The sequence below is a fragment of the Naegleria gruberi genome (assembly GCF_000004985.1).
Source record: "Naegleria gruberi genomic scaffold NAEGRscaffold_77, whole genome shotgun sequence".
NCBI classification, from domain to species: domain Eukaryota; phylum Heterolobosea; class Eutetramitea; order Acrasida; family Naegleriidae; genus Naegleria; species Naegleria gruberi.
In genome coordinates, this window is record NW_003163250.1 from 42,976 (window position 1) to 66,332 (window position 23,357).

The following is a 23,357-nucleotide window of genomic DNA, read 5'->3' on the forward strand; positions in this document are numbered from 1 at the left end:
AAAGATGTACATTAACAAATTCTCTATTGTTGACTTTACTCCTGCTCAGAATATTCAAACAAAAACTACTGATTTACCAAAGAAGAGAGGTAGACCACCTAAGAATTCACCACATGCAAACAAATCAATGTTTATTAGGTCAACTGAGACAATGCCAATGAGGTATGAATTGACGAATAGAATGACAGACCAATTCAAGAAGGATAAACGAAGAAGAAGGGAAAAGAAAGCATGTAATAGTCCAAACACATCTAATTGCTCCACATCTAGTAGTACATCATCTTTGACTATTGTGCAAGAATTGAATAATTGTTTAGTTTCAGACACATTAGTTTCGTCTCTTCCAACAACGCATGCATCCACTCCTCAATCTAATATCACTACCACTAACGACAATACAACAACACATCTAGAATCCAATCTTATCACCTCCAACAATAACAACACATCCAATTATAAACCTCCAAGAAAGATAAGATATTCGATATCCATCCAAGAATTATTAAATTGAAACTATTCCAATATTAATACTAATTAGATGTAATATTTCAAAAAGATGCGTTTTGGAAAGGTAGATGCTTTTTTACGCGATTTCCTTTCAGTAGCTATCACACATGTGTTTCGAATCGTTTCGAATAATAGTGCAGAGGACAAATAAATCACCTCTTTCATTATCACTCACAATACAAAATACATGCATGTGTCATCTTCTTGTTGGTCCTTTTATCAACAGAAAGTACATGAGAATCGAATAGATGAAGAGGTTTAGTTTGTGAAGGATGTGTGAAATAATTTTTTTAATAAATCAAATTCTACTAACTGTGGATTCTTTAGCACTACTAGCACAAATTACGGAGACCAATCTTCAATTAGTTTCTCACCTTGCCGCCTTTCTAATTTTGTCCTTTAGCCAATTCAAGAATGTTAAAAGTTTTTCGTTGAGGGGATTCTTATCAAGGGTTCTCTCCTTAGTAATACTGTACAATACAATGCCAGCTACAAGAATAAATAAGCTCTCAATATCAAGGTTCGATAATTTTTGTTGGAAAGCAGGTCCAGCAATAAATCTTTAAAAAAATCAATTATTCGAAAGTAAACTAAATTACTTACGGAATCATAAAGAAGAGATTGGACATTACCAAACGAGAAGTTAGAGCAATCATGGCCAAAGTTGAAGATCCATGCTTGAAAACAACCAATTGAGTAACATTAAATAAAACATTGAAAACTTCAAATAAAATTGCAACCCAATAAACTCCATCACAAATGTCACCCTTCAAAGAATTCATTCCAACAACACATTTCAATGAATATAACATGTAATTAGGTAGGTCAGAAGCAGATTTCACAATACTATTTGGATTCCAAGGAATTAATAAAAATGGAATGAAAAATAAAATTCCAAATAATAATTGAAATAATTCAATCCATGCGACCATATAGAAAACATCTAATTTCTCCTTTTTTAGATAATGTTCAATGTAAACATTGGCAATGGCTTGGAAAAATGTGGAAATTAATAGAACGAGAGCCCAAATCCATTCTGTTGAGCTAGTTCCAGACCTTCCTGAAAGAAATAAAGGCAAAACATTTAAAATTACTCCAATGATTACAATAAAAGTTCCTCCAAATTGTAGAATATTATATCTCACCGATAAGAATATCATGGAAACGAGCATATTATTGATGATAATGGTTTGATTCATTGCCACGTTTACACTACCTGAAACATTTGATGAGGCAATGACCAATATCAAGTTTGCTAAATTCGTTAAAAATCCCATAATTACAAACTATTCCAATAATTGATTAGAAACATTCCTCCCATTTGAAAACATACTCTATAAACAGGAAATTTTCTCATTTCCTTTGTAACACTCCTAGTTCCAAACATTTTAAACCAAGCAATTGGCCAATAAACAATATTTGACATGGTTGGAATTAAAATCGATGACAGGAAATATCCATAATGTTTCATTTGTGTTGACAATCTAACAATCAGAACAAAATTAATAGATCTAGAGAAGGCCATCACCAAAACCACCAAACACAAGGCCCCAAACACAACATACTTGTTGGTGTGAAGGAAATTCCTCACAGCACCTAAATTCCTTCGGAATGTTGAAGTTGTGTGAATTTGCATCTCACAATTATTGACATTTCCTTGAACAGAATTCTGATAACCAGGATCCTGAACCTCAACATGAAGACCTTGTTGCAGTTGTGAATTATTGTCGTTATGTAGTGATGGAACAATCAAGGGCACATGTTCATCATCTTTTCGTGCCATTTTTTTCACATCAGGAAAAATTGTCGTTTTTCTTAAGGTTCACAAGGAGTCTAGTTATGTTTTGGAAACAAGTATTGAATTTAAATTAGCCGGCTCCAGTTATGACTCATTATTTTGTTATGACTTTACGAAGATAATTATTGGCAAAGAGAAAGATCACTCAAGAAAACAAACCATTCTATCATCAAATGAAAAGTGAGAACACTTTCAAACTGAATGAAGGAGGGCTTCTATTAATCAACTTATTTCATATAACCAACAAGAACAAAAGAGGAAATGTGTCCACTGTTTTAAAATGACTACACATGGACAAGTGTCCCCGACCTAATAATAATTATGAACAAAATTTCTTCCTTTTCTGAAGCGATTTTCAAAGTCCATAGGCTAAAACCCAAAAGACTTCAGACCTACAGCCAATTTTAAAGATTAATTCATATAATATTTATGATTAAGAATGGATAGTGAGAGCATTTTATCACTATTCACAAATAAAAAATTAATTACACAAATTTTTTGTGAATATTTGTGGTAAAATATTTTCACAAATTTGTGTTTGTGTTTGTGTAGACAGGCCATTTTATCTTGCACAAATACATATTTTTATTAAAATTATTCCAACTAATGTCTATCTCAATAGAAGGTATAAGTTGAAATCAGAAAGTAATTTCTACAATATGTTGATTCGAATGTAATGTATCCTAATTTAATTAGTGATGATGGAGTTGGTTCTGGTGGTGCGGAATCAATGAAAGCATGCTCCAAAAACAAACTGTTTTGTTCCAAATATTTAATTATTCCATCTGTTACTGCTTTCCCTCTTTATTTCACTTGAATCTTGGGTTGTTGGTGGTGTTGATGTTGGTTTCTCTGATGAAGGTTCTTCTTACATTTTTTAATATTTAATTAATAAAAAATGTATTAAACTTCTCCTTCATCAAACGGGAGAAGAAATCAGCAACCATTAGAACCCGATTCATGTCCAATTCTTGCAACAACAATATTGATATCGGATCACATATTTCAAGATCAACGACGAATGAACTTTTACTACTAGATTCAAAGAAAACAACCTAAGATTCAAGACCAACAATAATTTATTATTTTAATAAAATACTTTTGTGTTTTCACAAATATTTGTGCAAGATAAAATGGTCTGTCTACACAAACACAAATCACAAATTTTTAAATCTGTGTAATTAATTTTTATTTGTGTTTAGAGATAAAATGCTCTCAGTGTCCTGTTATTATGAAAGTTGCAGTTTGCCATGAAATCTATTGTAACAAATAAAGACCACTCAACAAGCAATCATTTGACACTTCTGTAATACATAAAAGAGCACAAATTATGAAAATCCTAAAATCACAGATACTATCATGTTCCTGTTAGCAATGAATTGTATAACTCAATTTGAGGACATATTTCAATCAATAATAATATTCTCCATATTGAACTGTTTTTAGCCTTGTCATGCTAGTTGTGTTTCATATTCCTCTCCAATTTCATTAAGAACAGTTTTAGCACAGTACTATTATATTGACACTCCCATTGTCAGATAAGGCGACAAAACCCTTTTCTGCCTTAATACTCCCTTCCCTCATTCAAGTGGGTAAATCTGAAATTTCTGCTGACTTTTGGAAGGCGGTTATTGACGCTAAGGAGCTTTGTGTGTAAACATGTAAAGTATTTTCAAATAAAGAAGTCCTCAAATGGAAATTCTGCTGGTTAAATGTGTATTTGCGGTTTTAATGCACCCTTATTAAGGCAGTGACAGGAGGCGTATCCAATGGAGGATCACAATTAAATAATGGCACTTTAATTAAATCGTCATATTTGGCCATCCTTAACATCAGGTACGGGCAGTTAGAGGATACGAAATATTTAAATGTCTGTCCTGCGACACACATCCCCCAATGCTATTAGAGCTTGTGTGTTTGAATTGGATTAAGAGTAAGCAAAAATCTCTTCATCAACCTTCTCGTTTCACAAAATTTCACACACACACGAAGAGTTATAATTCTTCCATTTTCAATTACAGAAAAAAAAATATGTATAGCAAATTCTCAATCGTTCAATTTACAACACTCAGCTATATTCAGCCATCACATCAGGACAGCAACTGCCTGTGTATGGATGTTTCTTCTTCAAACAATTCAGCTAAAAATCCACTCTCCATTGGTCATAATCATGTTGAACTGATGCCAAAGAAGAGAGGAAGACCTATTAAGAATGAACCAAAATCCAACACCCAAATGGTAATTACCTCAACAGAAAGTTTGTTATGTCGGTCAATGAGCAATCGTCAAACAAATGTTACAAAGAGACAACACAGAGACAGTACATGTTGGGAGAGAAGAGTGAAACCAAAACCTGCAACAGTTACATCTCCTTCATCATCAATGGATATGCATACATGTATTAGCAATACTCCTTCAATGCTCAATAGCCATACATATAATTACTCACAACCAGCAACAAGTATTCATGTTGAAAGCGAGGAGTTGCCTGCTTCTCCACATGGAACTGTGCAAATCTCCAAGAAGAGAATAATAAGAAGTTCGATATCAATTAAGGAATTGCTTAATTAAGGTTTAGAGCTGTGTAGGATTGATAGGTCAATCCACATCATTCTCTCAATTTACAAACCAACATTTAATTGGTCTAGTTCAGGACAAATAATCAAAAGATAGCTAGTTAAGAATTTCTGTAGATCTAATAGTTGATTCAGAATAAAGTATTGAATAACGTTCAACATACAAACATGCATGGAAAGTGAGATTTTGAAATGATTAGTTACAGTTGTTGGTATTACAATAGTGGATGGGAGTACTTTTGTTGATAGGCAAAACTTCAAGTTGCGTTGATGATTTGTGATGGATTGTGACGAGTCAAACCCAACTTCTTATCATTCTCACAAAACTAAACACTTCATTCGAAAGTTATTTTCTCAACAATTACTTAGCATCGTGTAAGAAAATTTTACAATTTCAATAGCAGAACATTCCCTTTACCCCTTTTCGACGTTTACCAATCTACTTTTCCCTCTAAACCATTGACATTCACCAATTTCTTAACTGTCATCAAAATACACATCTCATCCATCACCTGATCAAATATTCTGCAAATTTAAAAAAATTAAAAAAAACAAATCTAATCACCATCATCATGTCATCAGATCAAGTTTACGAAGATTCTTTAACCCCAGAGCAATCTAGAACTTTACGTTATTTCTCTGCTGCCAAGAGAGGACAAGTTTTGGAAATCCAAGAATTGCTTCAAGAAGATCCAAAGTTTAATACAGGAGCCTTGGATGAATTTGGAAATAATGCATTGGTGAGTTTTATGATGATGATAATGATTTAATTAACCATTATTATGTGATCTTTTTGTGGTGTATCATTTCCGATCATTGTCTCTCACTGCTGATCAATTATATTATTCCTCTCCTATTTATTTGTTCATGATTTTACTTAATTTTGTTTTTTTTTGATTCTTCAACACCAATTAATGTTTTTTTGATCGATGTAAAATGTTTTACAATCATGAATACTGCTTTTTCATATGAAATTGAATAATATTTTGATAATAATAATAATATTATTATGTGAGTAGCATTGGGCAGCTGGTGCTGGTCACTTGGATTGTGTTAAATTCCTTGTTGAAACTGTCAAGTTGTCAATTGATGCTATCAACAAACAAGGTGATACTCCTCTTCACAAGGCAACATGGAGAGGTGCTTTGGATGTTGTTAAATATCTTGTCGAAAAGGACGCTAAATTAGATGTTGTGAATGGTCAAAAGAAGAGACCAGTCGATTTGGCTCATCACTTGGAAGTCAAGTCCTATTTACAATCATATGAAGGAGGTGATGATGAAGACGATGAAGATGACGAAGATGAAGATGAATAAATATTTAATGTACCATATTATTTTGTAAAATAGCACAAAATTGATGGCTTAATTGACTGAATTCCTTTATTTGCTGTTGCATAGTAACAAATTCAAATTAAATTTTCAAAGTTAAATTTAGATATTTATTGTTTGGATTTTGGGTAACGGAATTCATAACAGAAAAAAATACATCCAAATCAACTGTGGAAGGAACTACTTTGATTGGAGAAGAAAAACACATCACCACCAATTTTTTGATACTCTTTTGATCTAATCAAATATAATTGTAGATTTAACTTGATCATTTTTGGATCTTTTATCAACTTGATCGGAATTGAAAATGGTAACAGTTGATTTAAATAACGAGGATGAGAGCACATTATTGAAGGCTATAGAGAATAAGCCTGCTTCACCTCTCCTTGACTTTACAGATGAAAATGGAACAATTCATATCATTGATGATATGGATACAAAGGAAGATACAGAATTGGCTAGAGCTATCCAAATTTCTCTTGATCAAGACAAGGCTTCAAATAATAATAATACCAATTCAACAAATGTACCTTCAAACCCAGATGAGTTAATTTTAAGAACTACTTGGACTCCACAGGGAGATCAAGAGAAATTTCCAAGTGGTGTAGGCTTGAAGAATATTGGAAATACTTGTTATGTAAATGCATTGTTGCAATCATATTTCATGATACCCTCTGTTTTGAAAAGTATCATGAAAACAAAACCATCAGCTCAAAAACCCAATTCTTCTCCAGAAGATGTACAAATGACAGAAGCAAATCAAACACAGGATGCTTCATTGGCCCACTTAGATGAAGAATCTAGTATTGAGTTTTTACAGAGTCTACAAAAATTATTTGCAAGCATGTTACTTTCAAATACAAATTTTGTGGATCCCTCACCAGTCATGCAAAAATTGAAAGATGCTGAAAATAAGCCATACAAAATTGGTGAAATGCAAGATTTACCAGAGTTTAACAGTTTATTCCTCTCTAGATTAGAGAAAGGAATGGAAACCCTACATAAGGAATCCAGAGAAAATATTTCAGCAAAATTCAAAGAACTTTTCTATGGAAAAACAGCTGTGTTTGTTGAAGCTGAGGAGTTGGACCATACCAAGATTGAAAAAAAGACCATCGATACATTCAACCATCTTATCCTTCCAATATCTCAAGATACACGAAACTATATGGATGCCTTTGAATTGTGCATGAAGGACGACATGATTGAATATACCACAGATAAGAGTCACAAGACAAAGGCTCGTAAGACCATGTGGTTTGATGGAAAGGATTCTGTTCCTCCAGTTTTATTTTTACAAACATCTAGAGCTGTTTATGGTACCAATACTTTGACCAAAATTCAAAATTCAATTGATTTGCCTTTTGATCTTAATTTAGGACCATATCTTCTTCATAATAAGGAAATAACAGAAGGTATCAGATCCAAATTGAAAGTACTGAATCAAGAACTTGAACATGTTGACAGACGTCTTAAATCATTCTTGGAGTCTTATGAAAATAGAGACTTTGGATTAATTCAAGCTTTTGAAGTGTGCTCAAATAGGTTATTTGAAATAAGGCATGAATATGAAGAACAATTATCTTCCTCAAATGCAAACAACATTGATCATTTTTCAATTGCTATTCAAGTTTTACAACAACAACAAGAAAATATGACAAGAAGAGTCTCTGAATTGAAAGAAAAGAGAGATTCATTACTCAACCAAATAGAAAAAGTTTGGGAGGTTCAATATCCTCAAGAATTAACATACAATCTTTATTCAATAATTATGCATTCAGGATCAAGTGCCTTAGGTGGACATTACTGGAGTTATATCAAATATCAAGGAGATGATGATACTTGGTTTAAGTTTAACGATACAATAGTCACCACTTTAACAAAAGAAGATGTGATCAGAGAAGCTTTCAAAACCAAGAGTAATTCTGCATACTGTTTAATTTATATTGATCCAAGCAAAACTGGCAAGTTTGATGCATCTTTCAAAGATGAAATAGTCACAGAAGTACCTCAACAAGTACTCGCAGAAATTGAAAGGAAAAACCATGATATTTTAAGAAAATTCAAACCTGAAATTCTACAGGAAATGAAGAAGAATTTTTCAGTCAAAGATTTATTGAAAGATGATATGACCAACAGAATACATTTAGCAAGAAGCGATTTGCAAAATTCATCTTTAGAGCATGATTACAAGTTGAGAAACTTCCTTTCCTTCCTTCAATGCATTATAAATGCAGCTTCTTCTGAGGCTGCTAAAAACGAGCTCAATGCTATATTTTGCGCTCACATTGTAAATGAAGGTCAGAGGCTGTATTTGGTGAATCATTTTCAAAGAATCCTGAACATCAAAAAATAGTAGACGAATTAATAGAAGACCACTCTGTTACTGAATTGGCTTAGAAGATTACAAAATTTATAGAATGGCTAGATTGGCAATTAATAGAGCTCTCACATCAATTACAAATAGCACATTCACTGATTCCATTAATTATTTGGCATTTTCAATTTCAGAATCTAGACGTATTAAGAACAAATTCATTCAAGAAGAAATGGTGAAGGAGGCTCAATCTGTTCTCAATATTTGTTGTGCCTCTCTCCTCAGTGAAATGCTGTCATTCTTGCAATTTGAAACTGGCGAACCAAGTAAGCAAATTGTCAACTTTTGTGTTAAATGTGCAGCTGATTTCGGCTCTATTGAATTGTGTAAATACTTGTTAGAAAAATGTGACCTAATCAACCAACAATTCGATGGTTGTTTAAAGACCTATAATGTTTGGATTGAAGATTTAAAGAAACGAATTAAGAATGATAGAGTTATTGGAACAAACTATCACATCGATAAGAAATCTGTCCACATTTCTCCTCAAGAGGATGAATCTTACTATGAAGCTGAAATTGAAGAAAGCAAGAGAAACTATCCTCAATTCCTCTCCCTACGAGCAGCTTACGCTTCGGATTTTATATAAATTATTTTCAACACAACTATATATTAAAATACTCTTGTACAACAAGATCCACCTCAATGACACGTTTATTGACCCTTTAAAAGATCTAAATTCCAAGTAATTTCCATCAAAATAACCATCGCTGCTGTTAGAGAAAAGATACTTGGCAATGTTGTTTGATTTATTAATTTTTTATTTTTACACGTAATTGCCCCATCATCACTCTAAAAAAATGATGCAAGAACGAGACCCACACAACAAGGCAAAGGACGAAGATGAAGAGGGTAAGTGTATCATCCTATTAGAGGTGCGATGTATTTTTGATCATCAATTGTATTAATATTATTAATCATCATCGTGATATTATTTTAATTATTATTGGATAATTTTTGAACAACAACAACAATATTATTAATATTCGATCTTTATAGTTGAATTTCCATTCCAAAATTTGGAAAAGACTCAAGTCTTACAAGAGACTAGAATTTTCAACGAGTCACCTCTAAGTCCTCGTAAATGTGTTCTTACACTTCTCCAACTCTTGTACGTCATTTATCAAGGAAAGAATTTGAATGCTACTGAAGCTACCGATGTTTTTATGAACATTACAAAGCTTTTCTTAAGCCCTGATGTACGATTGAGAAGAATGTTATATATTGCTGTAAAGGAACTTTCAAGGACAGCTAATCAAACATTTGTAGCAAGTAACAGTCTCTTCAAGGACATGAGTCAAAATCAAAACGAAGATTTTAAAATCAACGCTATTCGTTCATTAAGAACAATCATGGATGAAAATCTTTTCAGTAACCTTGAAAGACACTTGAAGCAATGTGTTGTTGATAAGAATCCAGGTGTTGCCAGCTCTGCTATTTTGGCTGGTTTCCACATGTCCGATTCACAAAAAGGTGATCAACTTGTTAAGAGATGGACTGGAGAAATTCAATCAGCTGTTGATTCTCGTTTCCACATGGTACAATACCATGCTTTGGCATTATCTTACAAACTTAGACATCAAGATGGTTTGGCTATCAGCAAGATTGTTTCCGCTGGTATGCAAAATCTCAGATCACCTCTTGCTCATACTCTTCTCATCAAATATTCCATGAGGATTATGAGAATGGAAGGAAATATTAATTCTGATAGAAGCAAGGCAATTTTACAATATTTAACATCATGTCTTAAATTTAGAAATGATATGGTCATTCTTGAAGCTGCTAAAGCAATTTGTACAATTAGAGATTTAGGAAAGGAACTTTCCGCAGCTATTGAAGCTCTTCGTATGTTCTTGTCATCAAACAAGCCAGTTAAGAGATTTGCTGCAATTCGTCTTTTGAATGATGTTGCAAATCATTATCCAACTCTTGTTTCTCAATGTAATAACGAACTTGAAAAGTTGATTGCTGATCCAAATAGAAATATTGCTACCCTCGCTGTTACAACTCTCTTAAAGACTGGACAAGAAACAAATATTGAAAAATTGATGAAGAAGATTCAAAGATTTATTCCAGAAATTCCTGATGAATTCAAGATTATTGTTGTTAAATCTATTGAATCTTTGTGTATTAGATATCCAAAGAAGTTCTACAGCATGGTTTCTTTCTTATCAAATGCTTTACGCACTGAAGGTGGATATGAATATAAGAAACAATTAGTCAGTACTTTGATTTCAATCTGTAAGGCATTGCCAGAAAGTAGAGATTTGATTGTTTCCTACTTGTGCGAATTTATTGAAGATTGTGAATATACCATTGTTTTGCAACAAGTATTACACTTTTTGGGAGATGAAGGTACTCAAAGTACAGGTCCTTCTAAATGTATTAGATTTATTTATAATCGTTTGATTTTGGAAAACCCAACCGTAAGAGGAAGTGCTGTTATTACTATTGCTAAATTTGCTGCCAAGATTCCAGACCTTAGAAAGTCTATTTTGGTCATTTTGAGAAGAGTTTTACTCGATAGTGATGATGAAGTCAGAGATCGTGCTGTTTTCTACGTTAAGGCTCTCGAAACAAAGGATGAAGATTTGATTAGAAAGTTGATTGTTAATGACCTTCCAGATAATATGCAACACTACTTCTACAGTGTTGAAAAGAGTTTGGTTAACTATCTTCAATCTACTCTTGATGAACCATTTGATCTTTCTGATGTCCAACTTGTTGATGCTTCTGCCATTCAAACTGAAGCTCCTACTGAAACTGGTTTGGAATCTGCTGTAACACAACCAATCCTTTCTGAAACTACCACCACTGAAACTAGCAATGCCAATGATACTCAAGAATATGAACAAGCAATTACAAAGATTCCACAACTCCAAAATCTTGGAAAGGTTTTCAAGACAAACCCTCCAATTTACCTTACTGAAGTTGACGCTGACTATGTAGTCTCATGTGCTATCCATGTTTTCGAATCTAATATTGTTCTCCAATATATTGTAAAGAATAGAGTTGAATCTCAACAATTGAGTAACCTTATTGTTGATTTGGATTTGGGAGATTTTGAAGATGTACAAGAAGTTTTCAAGATTCAAGCTGAATCAGCTATCAAATTTAATCAAGCCGAATCTACCTTTGTTGTTTTGAAGAGAGAAAAGGAAATTGCTACTGGTAAAATTTTCAGTACTCTCAAGTTTTGTACAGCCGATGTTGATCCAGAAACTGGTGATCCTTACGATGAAGAAGATGAGAATGAAGACGAATTTGAATTGGAAGCATTTAATATTCGTGTTACTGATTTCGTTAGAAATATGGCAGTATCATCATTCAAAGAAGAATGGGATAAGCTTGGTGAAGAGTCCGAATTTGCTCAACAACCAATTGAATACACTGCATCAGATGATTTGCAAGCTGCTGTTGACAAGTTCATTTCTAGTGTTGGTTTGAGACCAATTGGTGACAGAACCGTCTCAAAGAAGACTCACTCTTTATACTTTGCTGGTAAATCAATATTCGGTGATATGGTTTTGGTTGCTGCTCAATTAGGTGAAAAGAATGGTTCTATACTTCTTAAATTATCTGTGCGATCACAAGGAGATTTGAGAGAAAGTATTGTTCAACAATTATCTGATTAAACTTATTTAAATTTATATTATTAAGATTTTTATTGTTTTGCATAAACCAAAAGGAAACTCTGAGAAATTGACACTTCTTCAGCAATGACTTCCTTTACATCCAAATCCTGAATTTCATACCACTTTCCTTCAGCAACATTATGTACATGTATTTTGTAGACACTTCCATCATGACAAATATTGGCAACAAGATTGTAATGACTTCCAGAGTAATCTGGAGCTATCTCACTAATGTCTAAATTATTGAGAGGAAAGTTAACAATTGTGTTATTCTTCTCTTCAAAGAAAAAGTTCTTGGAAAATCTCTTTACATGGAAAACTAAATATGGTGGTAATTTTTCAATCTTGTACTTTCTCATTTCTACATTGCCATCATTGAGTGGAACAGCTGTTTCCTTCTCACCATTGAATTTCGAAAGCAAACTGAAAAGCGAAACTTGGGGTAAGATATTTCTCTCATATTCATCTTTGAATATTGGCGCTGAAGGCACATCTAGTGTCAAAAACATGAATGGTGTTGTATTTTGTGAGGTTGTTTCTTCCACTTGTTTTTTGTCAGCTCCACCCGATTTCTTTCTTTTAATTACTTTCGAAGTGATTGTAATCCTACCTCTAAATGATTCTGATATTATACTCTTTTGTTTTGGTTGATTATCAGTCAGTTCTCCATGTAAATAGTTCAACAACCATGTGAAAAATTGGACTGGGTCTATACTTTCTCCTAGTTTAAATTGCTTTGCGTTTGATAAAATACTTTGTACAAATTCTAGAGGATTTACATGATTCTTAAAATTTTTAGGATTCCAAATTTTTCTTAACAATTCAGAAAATAGTAATACAGATCTGGACTTGACTTTTGAAAGATTCTTCTGATCCAAAAGGAAAAAGTCTCTAACTGGCTTAATTCTAGTAAGTGCTTGAATTGCCACATTTATACCATCTGTAGATTGTTTGATTGAATTTAATCCAACAAAACCTGGCATGAATGTAGCACCATTACTTATTGATGTTACTGTTTTCAATTGAATATCCAATTCCTCGACATCCTTCTCAGAATATGTTGGATTCAAATTAAATTTAATATCCTCCAAACTCTTATCATTCACTTCATAATTATCAGGCAAACAATATATTTTTCCATTAGAAATACTCATAAATAAGTGATGATCCTCGTTCAGTGAGTGAATATAAGCTGGTGTAGACTCTCCTTTTCCTTTAAAGAATTTTCCATCAACCAAACAACAATAAACATTAGTATTGGACAATGTTTCGGAGCAAACTTTTTCAAAATCAAAATCCAAAACTTTTCTATTAATTGTATCCAGATATGGACACTCACTCTCATCTATATTCTGTACTGATTGATTACCATTGGTCTTTAACTTTTTATGATGATTATTCGTATCCTCCGATTCACTTGATTGAACACTCTCAGACAACTTTCTCTTTAAAGATTCTTCCATAGTCTTCATACAATTATTAAATTTCAAAATTGATATAATCTTCTAATAATATACTATTTAAAATAGTGTGCCGGCACCAAAACTACAATATCGAAATAACAACAACAAGGCTTCTTGTGATGAAGGCTTGATAACAAGGAATATTTGTAAGAGAATCTAAAAATTAAATTTTTTTTTAAATTTGAAATTGAAAAAAATGAGCAAGCAATACATTGTCACGCCGCGCGACATTCAAAACTTTGATGAAAACGAAGAATTTGTTTTTGATGAACCTGAAGTAACTTTTAATGACGATATTTCCAATGTTGTTGTTATTGATGGTTTACCAATCATTGACCAAGCCAAGGAAGAAGCTTTAAAGAGCAAGGTTGTTCAAATTATAGAAAAGAAAGCCGAAGCAAAGATTGTTAATTTTTATATTCCATATCAAGCAGGAAAGTCTAAAGGTATGGCTATTGTAGAACTTTCAACAGCAGAACAAGCTAAAAAGGTCCTTGATGGAATTGAAGGATTTAAATTTGCCAGTTTTACTCTTCACTCAATTTCTGCAGCTGAAGTGGACAAGTATCAAAAATTCGACGAAACAACATACCAACAACAACACAAACAACAATCAAAACAATACAAGGAAAGAGATAATTTGGTCAGCTGGTTGAAGGATCCTAACGCAAGAAGTCAATATGCTATTAGATATGATGAAACTGTTGATATTTGTTGGAATGATCCACTTCACGTTAAAGAAATTATTTACTCTAAAGAAAGATGGTCCGATGATAAGATTGACTTTTCACCACTTGGTTCATATATTGTTACTTATCACGAAAAAGGTGTTGCCTTGTGGGGTGGTCCAGAATTCAAAGACCAAGATACTCTTTCACATAGGAACGTTATTAGTGTTCAATTCTCACCAAACGAATCATTTGTTGTAACTGTTAGTGAAAGTCCAGCTAGAGCTGTCTTGTGGGATTTGAGAGCCCAAAGAAAGGCCATGTCTCTTCCATTGAAGGATAGAAGTGCTCTTAAAGGACATGTTTTCAAGTGGAGTGCTGATGAAAAATACTTTGCCAAGATGGGTGTAGATTGTATCCACATTTTCGATTCTTCTACTATGGAATTGCTCCACCAAAAGACATACTCTGTTCCAGGTGTCAGAGATTTTGCTTTCAATCCTGTTGGTAAATCTTTCATGATTTATTCCGCTATTAATGATACCAATGGAGAAGGTTTGGTTACTTTGGTTGATATTAACAGTAGATCAATCAAGGAATTGAAGTCTAAACCATACTATAACTCTACTGATATTAAGCTCAACTGGCAACTTAGTGGTGACTACATTGCTATTGCTACTAGTCGTGAATCAACAATTCAAATGGAAAAGGTCATTACAACTGCTTTCGATGTTATGAAAGTTAACCAAAAGAACTTCCCAATTGAAGGTATTGCTGATTTTAATGATTGTGTCGATGAATTCGAATTTGAACCAATCGGAGATACTCTCGCCATTATTCACGGACCTGGTAATGTCAAGAAGTCTTTCAGTTTGTATTCATTCAAGAATGCTGTTCACAAGCTCATTAAGAAATGTGAAGGAAAGACAATTAATAGAATGTTGTGGAGTCCTCGTGGTCATGATTTGGTTCTCATGAATACAAAGCTTGTCAGTGTTACTCTCGAATTCTGGAATGCTGAAGAAGGTGAACTTGTTGGTACAGGAGAACACTTCTCTATGACTGATGCTTGTTGGGATCCATCTGGTAGATATTTCTCTACTTTTGTTAGTGCTGAACGTAGATCAAATGACAATGGTTTCATTATCTGGACATTCTTGGGTAAGGTTATGCATAAGGCTAACGTTGAAAGACTCCTCGAATTCAAATGGAGACCAAGAATCAAATCACTCCTCACTGCTAACATGGAAAAGGAAGTCAAGAAGAGATTACCAAACAAGAAGGTTGAAATTGAACAAAAACTTTTACAAGAAGCTAAGGCTTTGCGTGAAGCTAAGCTCAAGAAGAGAAAGAGTGCTTGGGATGAATTTGAACAAGTTTTGGCCAGACTGAAGTCTCAATACGAAAAGATGAAACCAGAATTGATTGCTCTTAAGGGTTATGATCCTGATGAATTTAATCAAGAAGAAGTTGATGAAGTTATTGAAACAATTGAAGAAATTGTCGAGTAAATCTAACCTATTTATTTATTGATTAAATCAAATATAGTTTTTTTGTACAGAGAAGGAATTTATGTTTGTAAAAAGTTCAATAGTGATTCCAAAGATTCTGCAACTTGAATAAATTCTGGTCTTTGATTAGGTTCATTATTCCAACATTCTTTCATAATTTCGATATAATCCGAAAGAGATAGTTCTAATTTTGAAATTCCATATTTATCAATTTCCTTTTTTGAAATATTATTTTCGATCCATGCTTGATCTGTAGTAATAATTCTTGGTCTATGTCCTTTGATGACTTCCATCAATATGGAAAATACTGTATTGGTGTCTGACAATTCATCCGAAAATGGGACCATTTCGTATAATAATTCCCACAAAATAATTCCAAAAGAGTAAACATCAATTTTAGTAGTAGGACCTCTATGATGATTAGAAAGTAACTCCTATTAGAAATTATATTTAAATTATTCAGAAATGTTATCAAAAACTTACAGGTGCCTTTTAAAATAGTTTAAATTAGAATTCGAATAAAACTTACAATATCTTTACATCAAAATTAAGAAACTGATCTAATTTCGTATTACTTACATAATAGAGTTCCAACATTTGTGGTCATTGTTGCAGAATTCCCATTAACAATCTTACTTAATCCAAAATCTCCCACTTTTGCATTCATATTCTTGTCGAGTAGAATATTTGCACATTTCAAATCTCTGTGAATTATCTTGTTTGGCCTAATTGAATGTAAATAGACCATTCCTTTACATACATCATTCAGAATATTTAATTTTGTAACGTAACTCAATTTCTTTTTTCCTATTTTTGATTCGTAAATTGCTCCATCTAAGGCACCATTCGAAAGATATTCCACCTTAATATTCAATTCATTAAGTACATCAATTGTATTCAAATACTTACAATCATATATTTTGATTCAGTGGATAGAGAAATTCCATAACAACTAACAATTGAAGGATGTCGTAGGGAGCTCATCAATAAGGCCTCCCTTTCAAATTCTTCATCATCAGTGTCTGTCTTGAATTGCTTAATGGCAACATCTGTTTTGTTCCAAAGTCCTTTATAAACCACACCCGACGCTCCTTCACCAATCTTTTTCACGATAGTAATATCTGAAATTGGAATAATGTACCTTTCAGGAGTTTCATTATTCAAACTATTCTCAAGTAAGGGCAAGTTTTCGATACCATTTCCAAATACAAAGTATTTGTTTTTGAATTGATCTTCAATTCTCTTCTCCGCCTTTTCTTGTTTTCTCAATTTGAACAACTTTTTCATTACATAAACGATTACAAAAATTGTAAAAGAAAAAATGATGGTGAGTGAGATAGTTCCCAAAACTGCTGATGGAATAATTATCTCAAATGGAATGGATTGACAGTAATAATACTTGCCTCCTCCCAACACCAATGAAAATCCTGCTGGACATTTCATTACTTCCACATTAACAAACGAGGTAATAACATCCAAGTCTGTAATTGAAAATCTCAACTCAAAATGGTCAGAATTGAAATCCTTATCAACGAGTAGGTATTGTAAATTGTTGAGCATGATATATCCTTCTCCGACTTGATAATCCTGCTTTTGTAGAATGATATTCTTCACAGAAGAAACTACCAAAAGTGGGGAGTCACTAGAAAGCTTTGAAGTGCTTTGATTATATTGATCATAAATGAATAATTTGAAATCAAGTGGTTGGCCAGGATACACTTGAATGGATTTGCCTTCTGCAACTCTGAATTGACCATCCTGTCCTCTAAATTCAATTCTTTGGCTCACCAATTCTGAACCGATATCATTTCCATAATAGTAAGCTCTGTTTTCACCAATCATTCGATATTTCGTATTTGGATTTAAGGAACTCGATGTGGATGATTTGTAGATACAACCTCCAACTTGAAATGCAATATTATCCTGACAATAACTGTCAGTTGTGGCAATACCACTTAATAGATTGAGGAGATAGATGGCTCCTCCCTTCTTTGCCTCATTTCCAATAAATGAACAGTTTGAGAGAGTTAGGGAATTACTGATCTCAATTCTAATGGCACCTCCAAATTCTGCAACATTATTCGAAAAGAAACAATTGAAAACTATTAAGCTATTGCCATTGTAAAAAAGAGGTGAACCACCCATATTGTTTCTGAACTGACACGTCCTTACCATTGAAGCTGTTTGCTCAGATGTCATGATTGAAACAAAAGAGGAATCTTTCAGAACTCTATTGGAAATGAATTTTGATTCGTCTATTACTATTGGAGCTACAATTGTATTAATATCCCAATAGATATCCTTAATAGATAGTATTGTTCCAGTATTGTTATTAAATGTACAATTAAATACTTGAACAGTTTTACCTTTTTGAATGGAAATCAAATTGGCAAATATATTGTTAGTTACATTCCAGTTTCGAATAGAGATTTCGGTAGAACCAATCAAGCTCAGATAGGATTCGGATATATCACCAATAACTCGATCAATAATACTAATTCCATCCAAAACAACTTGAAAAACTATCATAATCTGAATAGTTGGAATGGAGCTAGCCTCTGTAATATTCAACACGTTTCCAGCATTGAAAGCACATAAAGAACTAGCTGTCCAATGACAATTGTTAATTTTCACAGTTCCAAAAAAATCAATATTTAGAATTGCATTCAATAATTTAGAATTATCTATTTGAATAGACTCTGTCTTACTCAATCTTACTTTCGTTTCAGAAATGGTCGATTCAAATACTCGAAATGTCTCCACCATTGCATTTTTCAATCCAAAGTTGTTGAAATTTGACTGATTAATAAGTAAATTTTTCACATTTAATTCACTCATTACCAACAAATCACTATGGCATTGATCAAAACTGAGAATTTCCAATTTCCTATCCAAACTCAATGCTCTACCAACTCCTCCATTCACAAAATGAAATCTCTCAATTACACTCTGCCTATTAACGAGCCACTCACATCCAGGATATATAAAACCATTAGTATCCATTCCAATCCAACTCAATTCAAATCTATTGGTATATTCGGAAAAGTCAAACAATTGTCCACATTCATAACTTCCCTTCATCATTATTTTCATTTGAAATTTGAATAATTTTGATGAATTGCCAATAGGAAACATGGAATATAATTCATCGTTAGCAGCAGTGATGACTTGATGAAATACTTGACATGGTAGATTCACATCAGTGCATGTATTATTCTTCGGTTGTTGTGATTGGTTGGAGTCAATGTAATAGGTACGTTCAATACTCTGCTGTTGTGCTCCGACAAGAAGAACAACTAGGTGATGTATTAAAATTAATGACACGATGAAGATTTGTGCAATTGTTCGAGTAGACAAATGGTGTGGCAGTAGTTGTGGTAGTTTCATTCTTTTTTGTTGGAAGATATTGTCCAAGGTTTTGTGTGTTACTGTTATCATGGAGATGATTACAACTCTTGGGGAGGCATTTCAATAAAAATTGGAATGTTGTTGGATATTGTTCCAGAATTTCAAACACTGGTTAAAGCTCTCAGGTTGAATTCAACTGTTCGATTATTCTCGTATGGGACAAAAGCATTCATTACCAAATATATAAATTAATATCTTGATCCCAAATTCATGGCACAATCACTCTTGCATCAACGCTTTTACCTATGTCATGACATTGTCTACTTTCAAATGATTGTAGTGTTGGTACTTTACTTCATTTCTTTGGAACGTATAGGAAGGTAAGAGAGGAAATTGTTTTTAATAATGTTGTTGCCTTAATTGAAAGACTAACCTTGGTGTTCATTCTGTTCTCCATCTTGGGTTTCCTCTTCATCATTCCCTTCATCGATGAGAAAAGCAGACCGTTTGAGTGAGTGGAGTGCCTCACAGGTTTCAATCATATTATAGTAGGATTCGTCTTGTGTAATTTCTTCATCCCAATGAGGGAAAGTTCTACATTGTTGAGGTCGTACTGGATAAATTGAACAAGAATAAGTCACTTGTCCATCTTCTTGTGTTTGAGGTTTCAGAAATATGCATTGAACTCGTTTGTGAAAGGCTAAGGAAGGCTTATATTTGATAGAGATTGAGGTTTCATCTGATTGTTTAAGGGTTGACAAGGTATAGTTCTGAATAAATTCATTCGGAGATATTTTCAAATAATTTGATATTTGTTTCACATTATTCTCATCTAGATAAATACGTATAGATCCAAAACCGGTACAACACTTTCCACATTGTGTACACCCTTTGAAATTTTCAGTAATTAATTTCTTTCGTTCCTCCAATTTGTTTTTATTCCTATTGCATGATAAGTGGGTAGAGAAAAATTGTTTATTAAATTCCTTCCTCATTCCGACAGAACATGTTATATTGTGTTTCAGCATTGCAGTCAAAATTGAAGCTTTCCTTGAGAGTTGTTGTGTTTGCATTTTTTATTCTTCTGTTGGTTTTCGTTCAATTTTTGAAAGTAATTGATTGCAAATGTCTAACAGCTCCTTATTTTCCTTTTCTTTTGCTTTTAATCGATTTTCAACCTGCACTCTTTTCTCCTCTTCTTTCTTTAACTTTTCTTCAAGTGTAGATGATGGAGTTGTGGTTGAGGATGACGAGGAAATTAGAGTTTTCAATGCTTCTATTTCATTTGTCTTATCATAAATCTTTGCCTTTAGCTTTTGATTTTCTTCGTAAAATACGTGTAAAGATTGTTGAAGCTCGTCATTTCTAACTTTGAATTCTTCCTTTTCCTCCTTGATTTTTCGTGTTTCAGTTTCCTGAGAGATTATTTTGGATTGGAAATCATTTGATTCTTTAACCAGTTTTTCGTTTGTAAATTCTAGGAACTTGATTCTGTCTTCGAGGGCTTTGATCTGAGTCTTTGGAATGGTGGAGAGCTTTTTGATTTTATCATTTAGGGAGACTATTTGTTCGTCCTTGTCTTCCTTCTCTTTCTTCATCAAATTCATCTCTTGTTCCAATGACGTTATCTTACTCTCGAGCTGATGTTTAGTTGTGGATAACTCTTTGAGTTTGGTATTAGCTCCATTAAGTTGGTCCTCTGCATGTTCCTTGAGCTTATTATATTTGGTCTCGTAAACTTTACAATCTTTCATGCTGGCATGAATCTTTTCTTTCAGTACTTGCTCGTTTTGTTTAAATTTTTCATTTACAATTTTAGCCTCGTCGTATCTACCTTTTAATTCCTTAAAGGATGACTCTATTTTTGAGTAGTCTATCAGTAACTGGGTATATTGTACCTTGATACTCTCCTTTTCCTTGTCATCTCCATTCTTTAAACTCAAATTTTTAAACTCCTTTTCATAATTTTGAACAAATGCTTCCAGCTCTCGTCTCTTTCTAACTTCAATGTTTAACCTTTGTTCCATGTCATCGTACTCTGCTGTTAGAATAGCCATTTCCTTTAGTGTTTGTTCCACACTTTCTTGCTTAATTTTCTGCACTTGTTCTTCTGTATATATCACTATTTCTGGTGGTGGTGAGGTAGACATATCCTTCCTCTCAACAATTGTGGTCTTCTCCTCAACCTTAAAGTCTGTCAAAAAATATGGATCCAAAGGAGAGAATTGAGGTGGTTGGTTACACTGTTTGTCTTTTGGTGTAGATTGCTCAATCTCCTCAAAGTTTCTGGTTTCAGTTTTTACAATTAACTTTGGTGTTGCAGGTCTATCATGGAGCTCAATCTTTGGAAGATCGAAAGAGGTGTTGACTTCTGGTTCTTGAATTTTGATCATTTCGGATAAACTTGAAGGTTGGTCAGAAATTGATGACGTAGAAGTAGTTGAGGAAATTGATGAATTTGATACATTTGTTTTAATATCCTCTCCTTTTTCCAATAGATATTCCAAATTTGTTATTGCTGTTTTGATATCTTCATTTTCTTCTCTTTTCAGTTTCTTTAAACATTTGATGATGGTGTCTCGGTTGAAAATATCTGCCCTTTGTTTTTGAAGATTGTAAACTGAAACTAAGGCTGAGCGTTTTGTTTCAATATTTCCTTGATAGGAAACGTCATCCAAATACTCCTCAAACAATCCATATGATACAATTCCGATAGATCCGTTGACATTTTGAATTTCCTCAAGACAACCTCTGCAAGATGATGATATCGAGTCAATTATTGAGAAGGTTCCTTTCAATAGAGGTTTTAACAATATAGCGTTCAATACCTCAAAATCCTCATCCAACAACCTAACAATCGATACAATTACATCACACGAAGCCTTGACGATTGAAGACCTTAAATCCGAAAGCTGCAAAACTCATTATACAACACAACATTATCCTATAACTTACCATAATCGATAATGGTTCTTGAATAGATATGGCAATTTCAAGTGCTTTTTTCTTTGATATTGTTCCTGAAGTGAGTACATCATCCAACTCTTGCAGACAATCTAACTTTGTTGACCAATGTGTTTCCAGTGATTGGAGACTCGTTATGCAACCCCTCTCAGTCTCTGTTATATTTTCTGGTTCAATATCTATCACTCTGCTCGAATTTATATTTTGATGATTATCAAAGGCTCCGAAGCTAGCTCCCTCAATTAAAGGACTCTCCTAAAACAATTCCTTAAATACACCAAAAACATAACTTCAACTTACCGATGATTCATCCAGTGGAGAATGATCAAAAAACGACTGTGCAGTTGCACTCTGATTTCTACTTATTACAAGTAGTCTCGATTTCAATTCCTCTGATGATGAGGGCGTAGTCATGCTGACTGAGGAGGACGTTATTTTTTTGATTAAATAATTTCGCGCCCAATTTATTGTATGTTGTTCATATTCCTGGCCGCTGTTCATTTACATCAATAAGATCCATCACACAACCTCAAAAGAAGAAGTGAGAAAGGACATTGGGTTGTGATGGAGTATATTGCTTAGTAAAAGGCTTGAATTTTGATTCAACTTTCAAAATAGTAAACCTTAATGAAAATATATTTTGTAACAACAAACCACTTGCTCACAATGAGATTGATAATAAAATCATTTCCAATAAATTAGTATTATTGCAACAAATTGACCAATTAAAGCCCATAAAAAGAAAGGGCAACATTGATAGAGAAGAACTTGAAATGTTTATTTTAATCGACCATCTGCCTTCTTCAAGAAAGGTTTCCGATTACAGTGTGGTTGACCTCATTAAAATTTTATAAACGAAACCTCTTTGGAATTTCCCTCTTCTTTTCCCGTATGTCAGTGCACACAGTTTGACCGTTTATCGTTCGTTGTATCTTTAAAATAAAAATTGGCGAAAGCAATCATCACTTTATATTGACAAGGAACGAGTGATTCACTAGTTGACGACAATTTGGTCAGTTCATGAACAATACTCAACAACAAAATAGCACAAACTTTTCATTTAGTTTTATAGTGAGAGCATATTGTCAATATATTCAATTCCTCCCTCTTCAACCTTCTCAATCATCATACGCTAAGCTATGAATCACACTTTTTCAAATAATAATATTAATAATACAA

General features: G+C 33.2%; 10 protein-coding genes across 10 annotated transcripts in view; 7 read left to right on the forward strand and 3 right to left on the reverse strand.

The window, feature by feature from the left end:
• NAEGRDRAFT_75103 (uncharacterized protein) overlaps positions 1-511 on the forward strand; it is a gene marked incomplete at both ends in the record, with an annotated part of 969 nt that extends 458 nt beyond the window's left edge. The window contains one exon of the mRNA XM_002669823.1: positions 50-511. Within this exon, the coding sequence (XP_002669869.1) occupies positions 50-511 (462 nt within the window). The remainder of the gene's footprint in view (positions 1-49) is intronic.
• A 366-nt stretch (positions 512-877) lies between these two features.
• On the reverse strand, positions 878-2,290 carry NAEGRDRAFT_75104 (uncharacterized protein; the record flags this gene model as incomplete). Its single annotated transcript, XM_002669875.1, has 3 exons — positions 878-1,067; positions 1,111-1,793; positions 1,841-2,290. 3 exons carry the CDS (start codon positions 2,288-2,290, stop codon positions 878-880), a joined length of 1,323 nt encoding a protein of 440 aa, XP_002669921.1.
• Positions 2,291-4,336: 2,046 nt separating this feature from the next.
• On the forward strand, positions 4,337-4,876 carry NAEGRDRAFT_75105 (uncharacterized protein; the record flags this gene model as incomplete). The annotated part of the gene is made up of 1 exon (XM_002669824.1): positions 4,337-4,876. One exon carries the CDS (start codon positions 4,337-4,339, stop codon positions 4,874-4,876), a length of 540 nt encoding a protein of 179 aa, XP_002669870.1.
• Positions 4,877-5,453: 577 nt separating this feature from the next.
• NAEGRDRAFT_75106 (uncharacterized protein) lies at positions 5,454-6,197 on the forward strand (the record flags this gene model as incomplete). The annotated part of the gene is made up of 2 exons (XM_002669825.1): positions 5,454-5,621; positions 5,901-6,197. The coding sequence occupies 2 exons, from the start codon at positions 5,454-5,456 to the stop codon at positions 6,195-6,197; spliced, it is 465 nt and encodes a 154-aa protein (XP_002669871.1).
• A 322-nt stretch (positions 6,198-6,519) lies between these two features.
• NAEGRDRAFT_75107 (uncharacterized protein) lies at positions 6,520-8,568 on the forward strand (the record flags this gene model as incomplete). The annotated part of the gene is made up of 1 exon (XM_002669826.1): positions 6,520-8,568. One exon carries the CDS (start codon positions 6,520-6,522, stop codon positions 8,566-8,568), a length of 2,049 nt encoding a protein of 682 aa, XP_002669872.1.
• A 193-nt stretch (positions 8,569-8,761) lies between these two features.
• On the forward strand, positions 8,762-9,178 carry NAEGRDRAFT_75108 (uncharacterized protein; the record flags this gene model as incomplete). Its single annotated transcript, XM_002669827.1, has 1 exon — positions 8,762-9,178. The coding sequence occupies one exon, from the start codon at positions 8,762-8,764 to the stop codon at positions 9,176-9,178; it is 417 nt and encodes a 138-aa protein (XP_002669873.1).
• Positions 9,179-9,389: 211 nt separating this feature from the next.
• Positions 9,390-12,245, forward strand: NAEGRDRAFT_59819 (coatomer protein gamma 2-subunit; the record flags this gene model as incomplete). The annotated part of the gene is made up of 2 exons (XM_002669828.1): positions 9,390-9,441; positions 9,589-12,245. The coding sequence occupies 2 exons, from the start codon at positions 9,390-9,392 to the stop codon at positions 12,222-12,224; spliced, it is 2,688 nt and encodes an 895-aa protein (XP_002669874.1). The 3' UTR covers positions 12,225-12,245.
• Positions 12,246-12,253: 8 nt separating this feature from the next.
• NAEGRDRAFT_75110 (uncharacterized protein) lies at positions 12,254-13,687 on the reverse strand (the record flags this gene model as incomplete). Its single annotated transcript, XM_002669876.1, has 1 exon — positions 12,254-13,687. One exon carries the CDS (start codon positions 13,685-13,687, stop codon positions 12,254-12,256), a length of 1,434 nt encoding a protein of 477 aa, XP_002669922.1.
• Positions 13,688-13,880: 193 nt separating this feature from the next.
• On the forward strand, positions 13,881-15,884 carry NAEGRDRAFT_82002 (uncharacterized protein). The gene has a single exon (XM_002669829.1). It carries the CDS (start codon positions 13,884-13,886, stop codon positions 15,864-15,866), a length of 1,983 nt encoding a protein of 660 aa, XP_002669875.1. The 5' UTR covers positions 13,881-13,883; the 3' UTR covers positions 15,867-15,884.
• Positions 15,885-15,925: 41 nt separating this feature from the next.
• NAEGRDRAFT_75112 (uncharacterized protein) lies at positions 15,926-18,950 on the reverse strand (the record flags this gene model as incomplete). Its single annotated transcript, XM_002669877.1, has 5 exons — positions 15,926-16,300; positions 16,350-16,355; positions 16,396-16,400; positions 16,446-16,728; positions 16,776-18,950. 5 exons carry the CDS (start codon positions 18,948-18,950, stop codon positions 15,926-15,928), a joined length of 2,844 nt encoding a protein of 947 aa, XP_002669923.1.
• Positions 18,951-23,357: the final 4,407 nt, after the last annotated feature.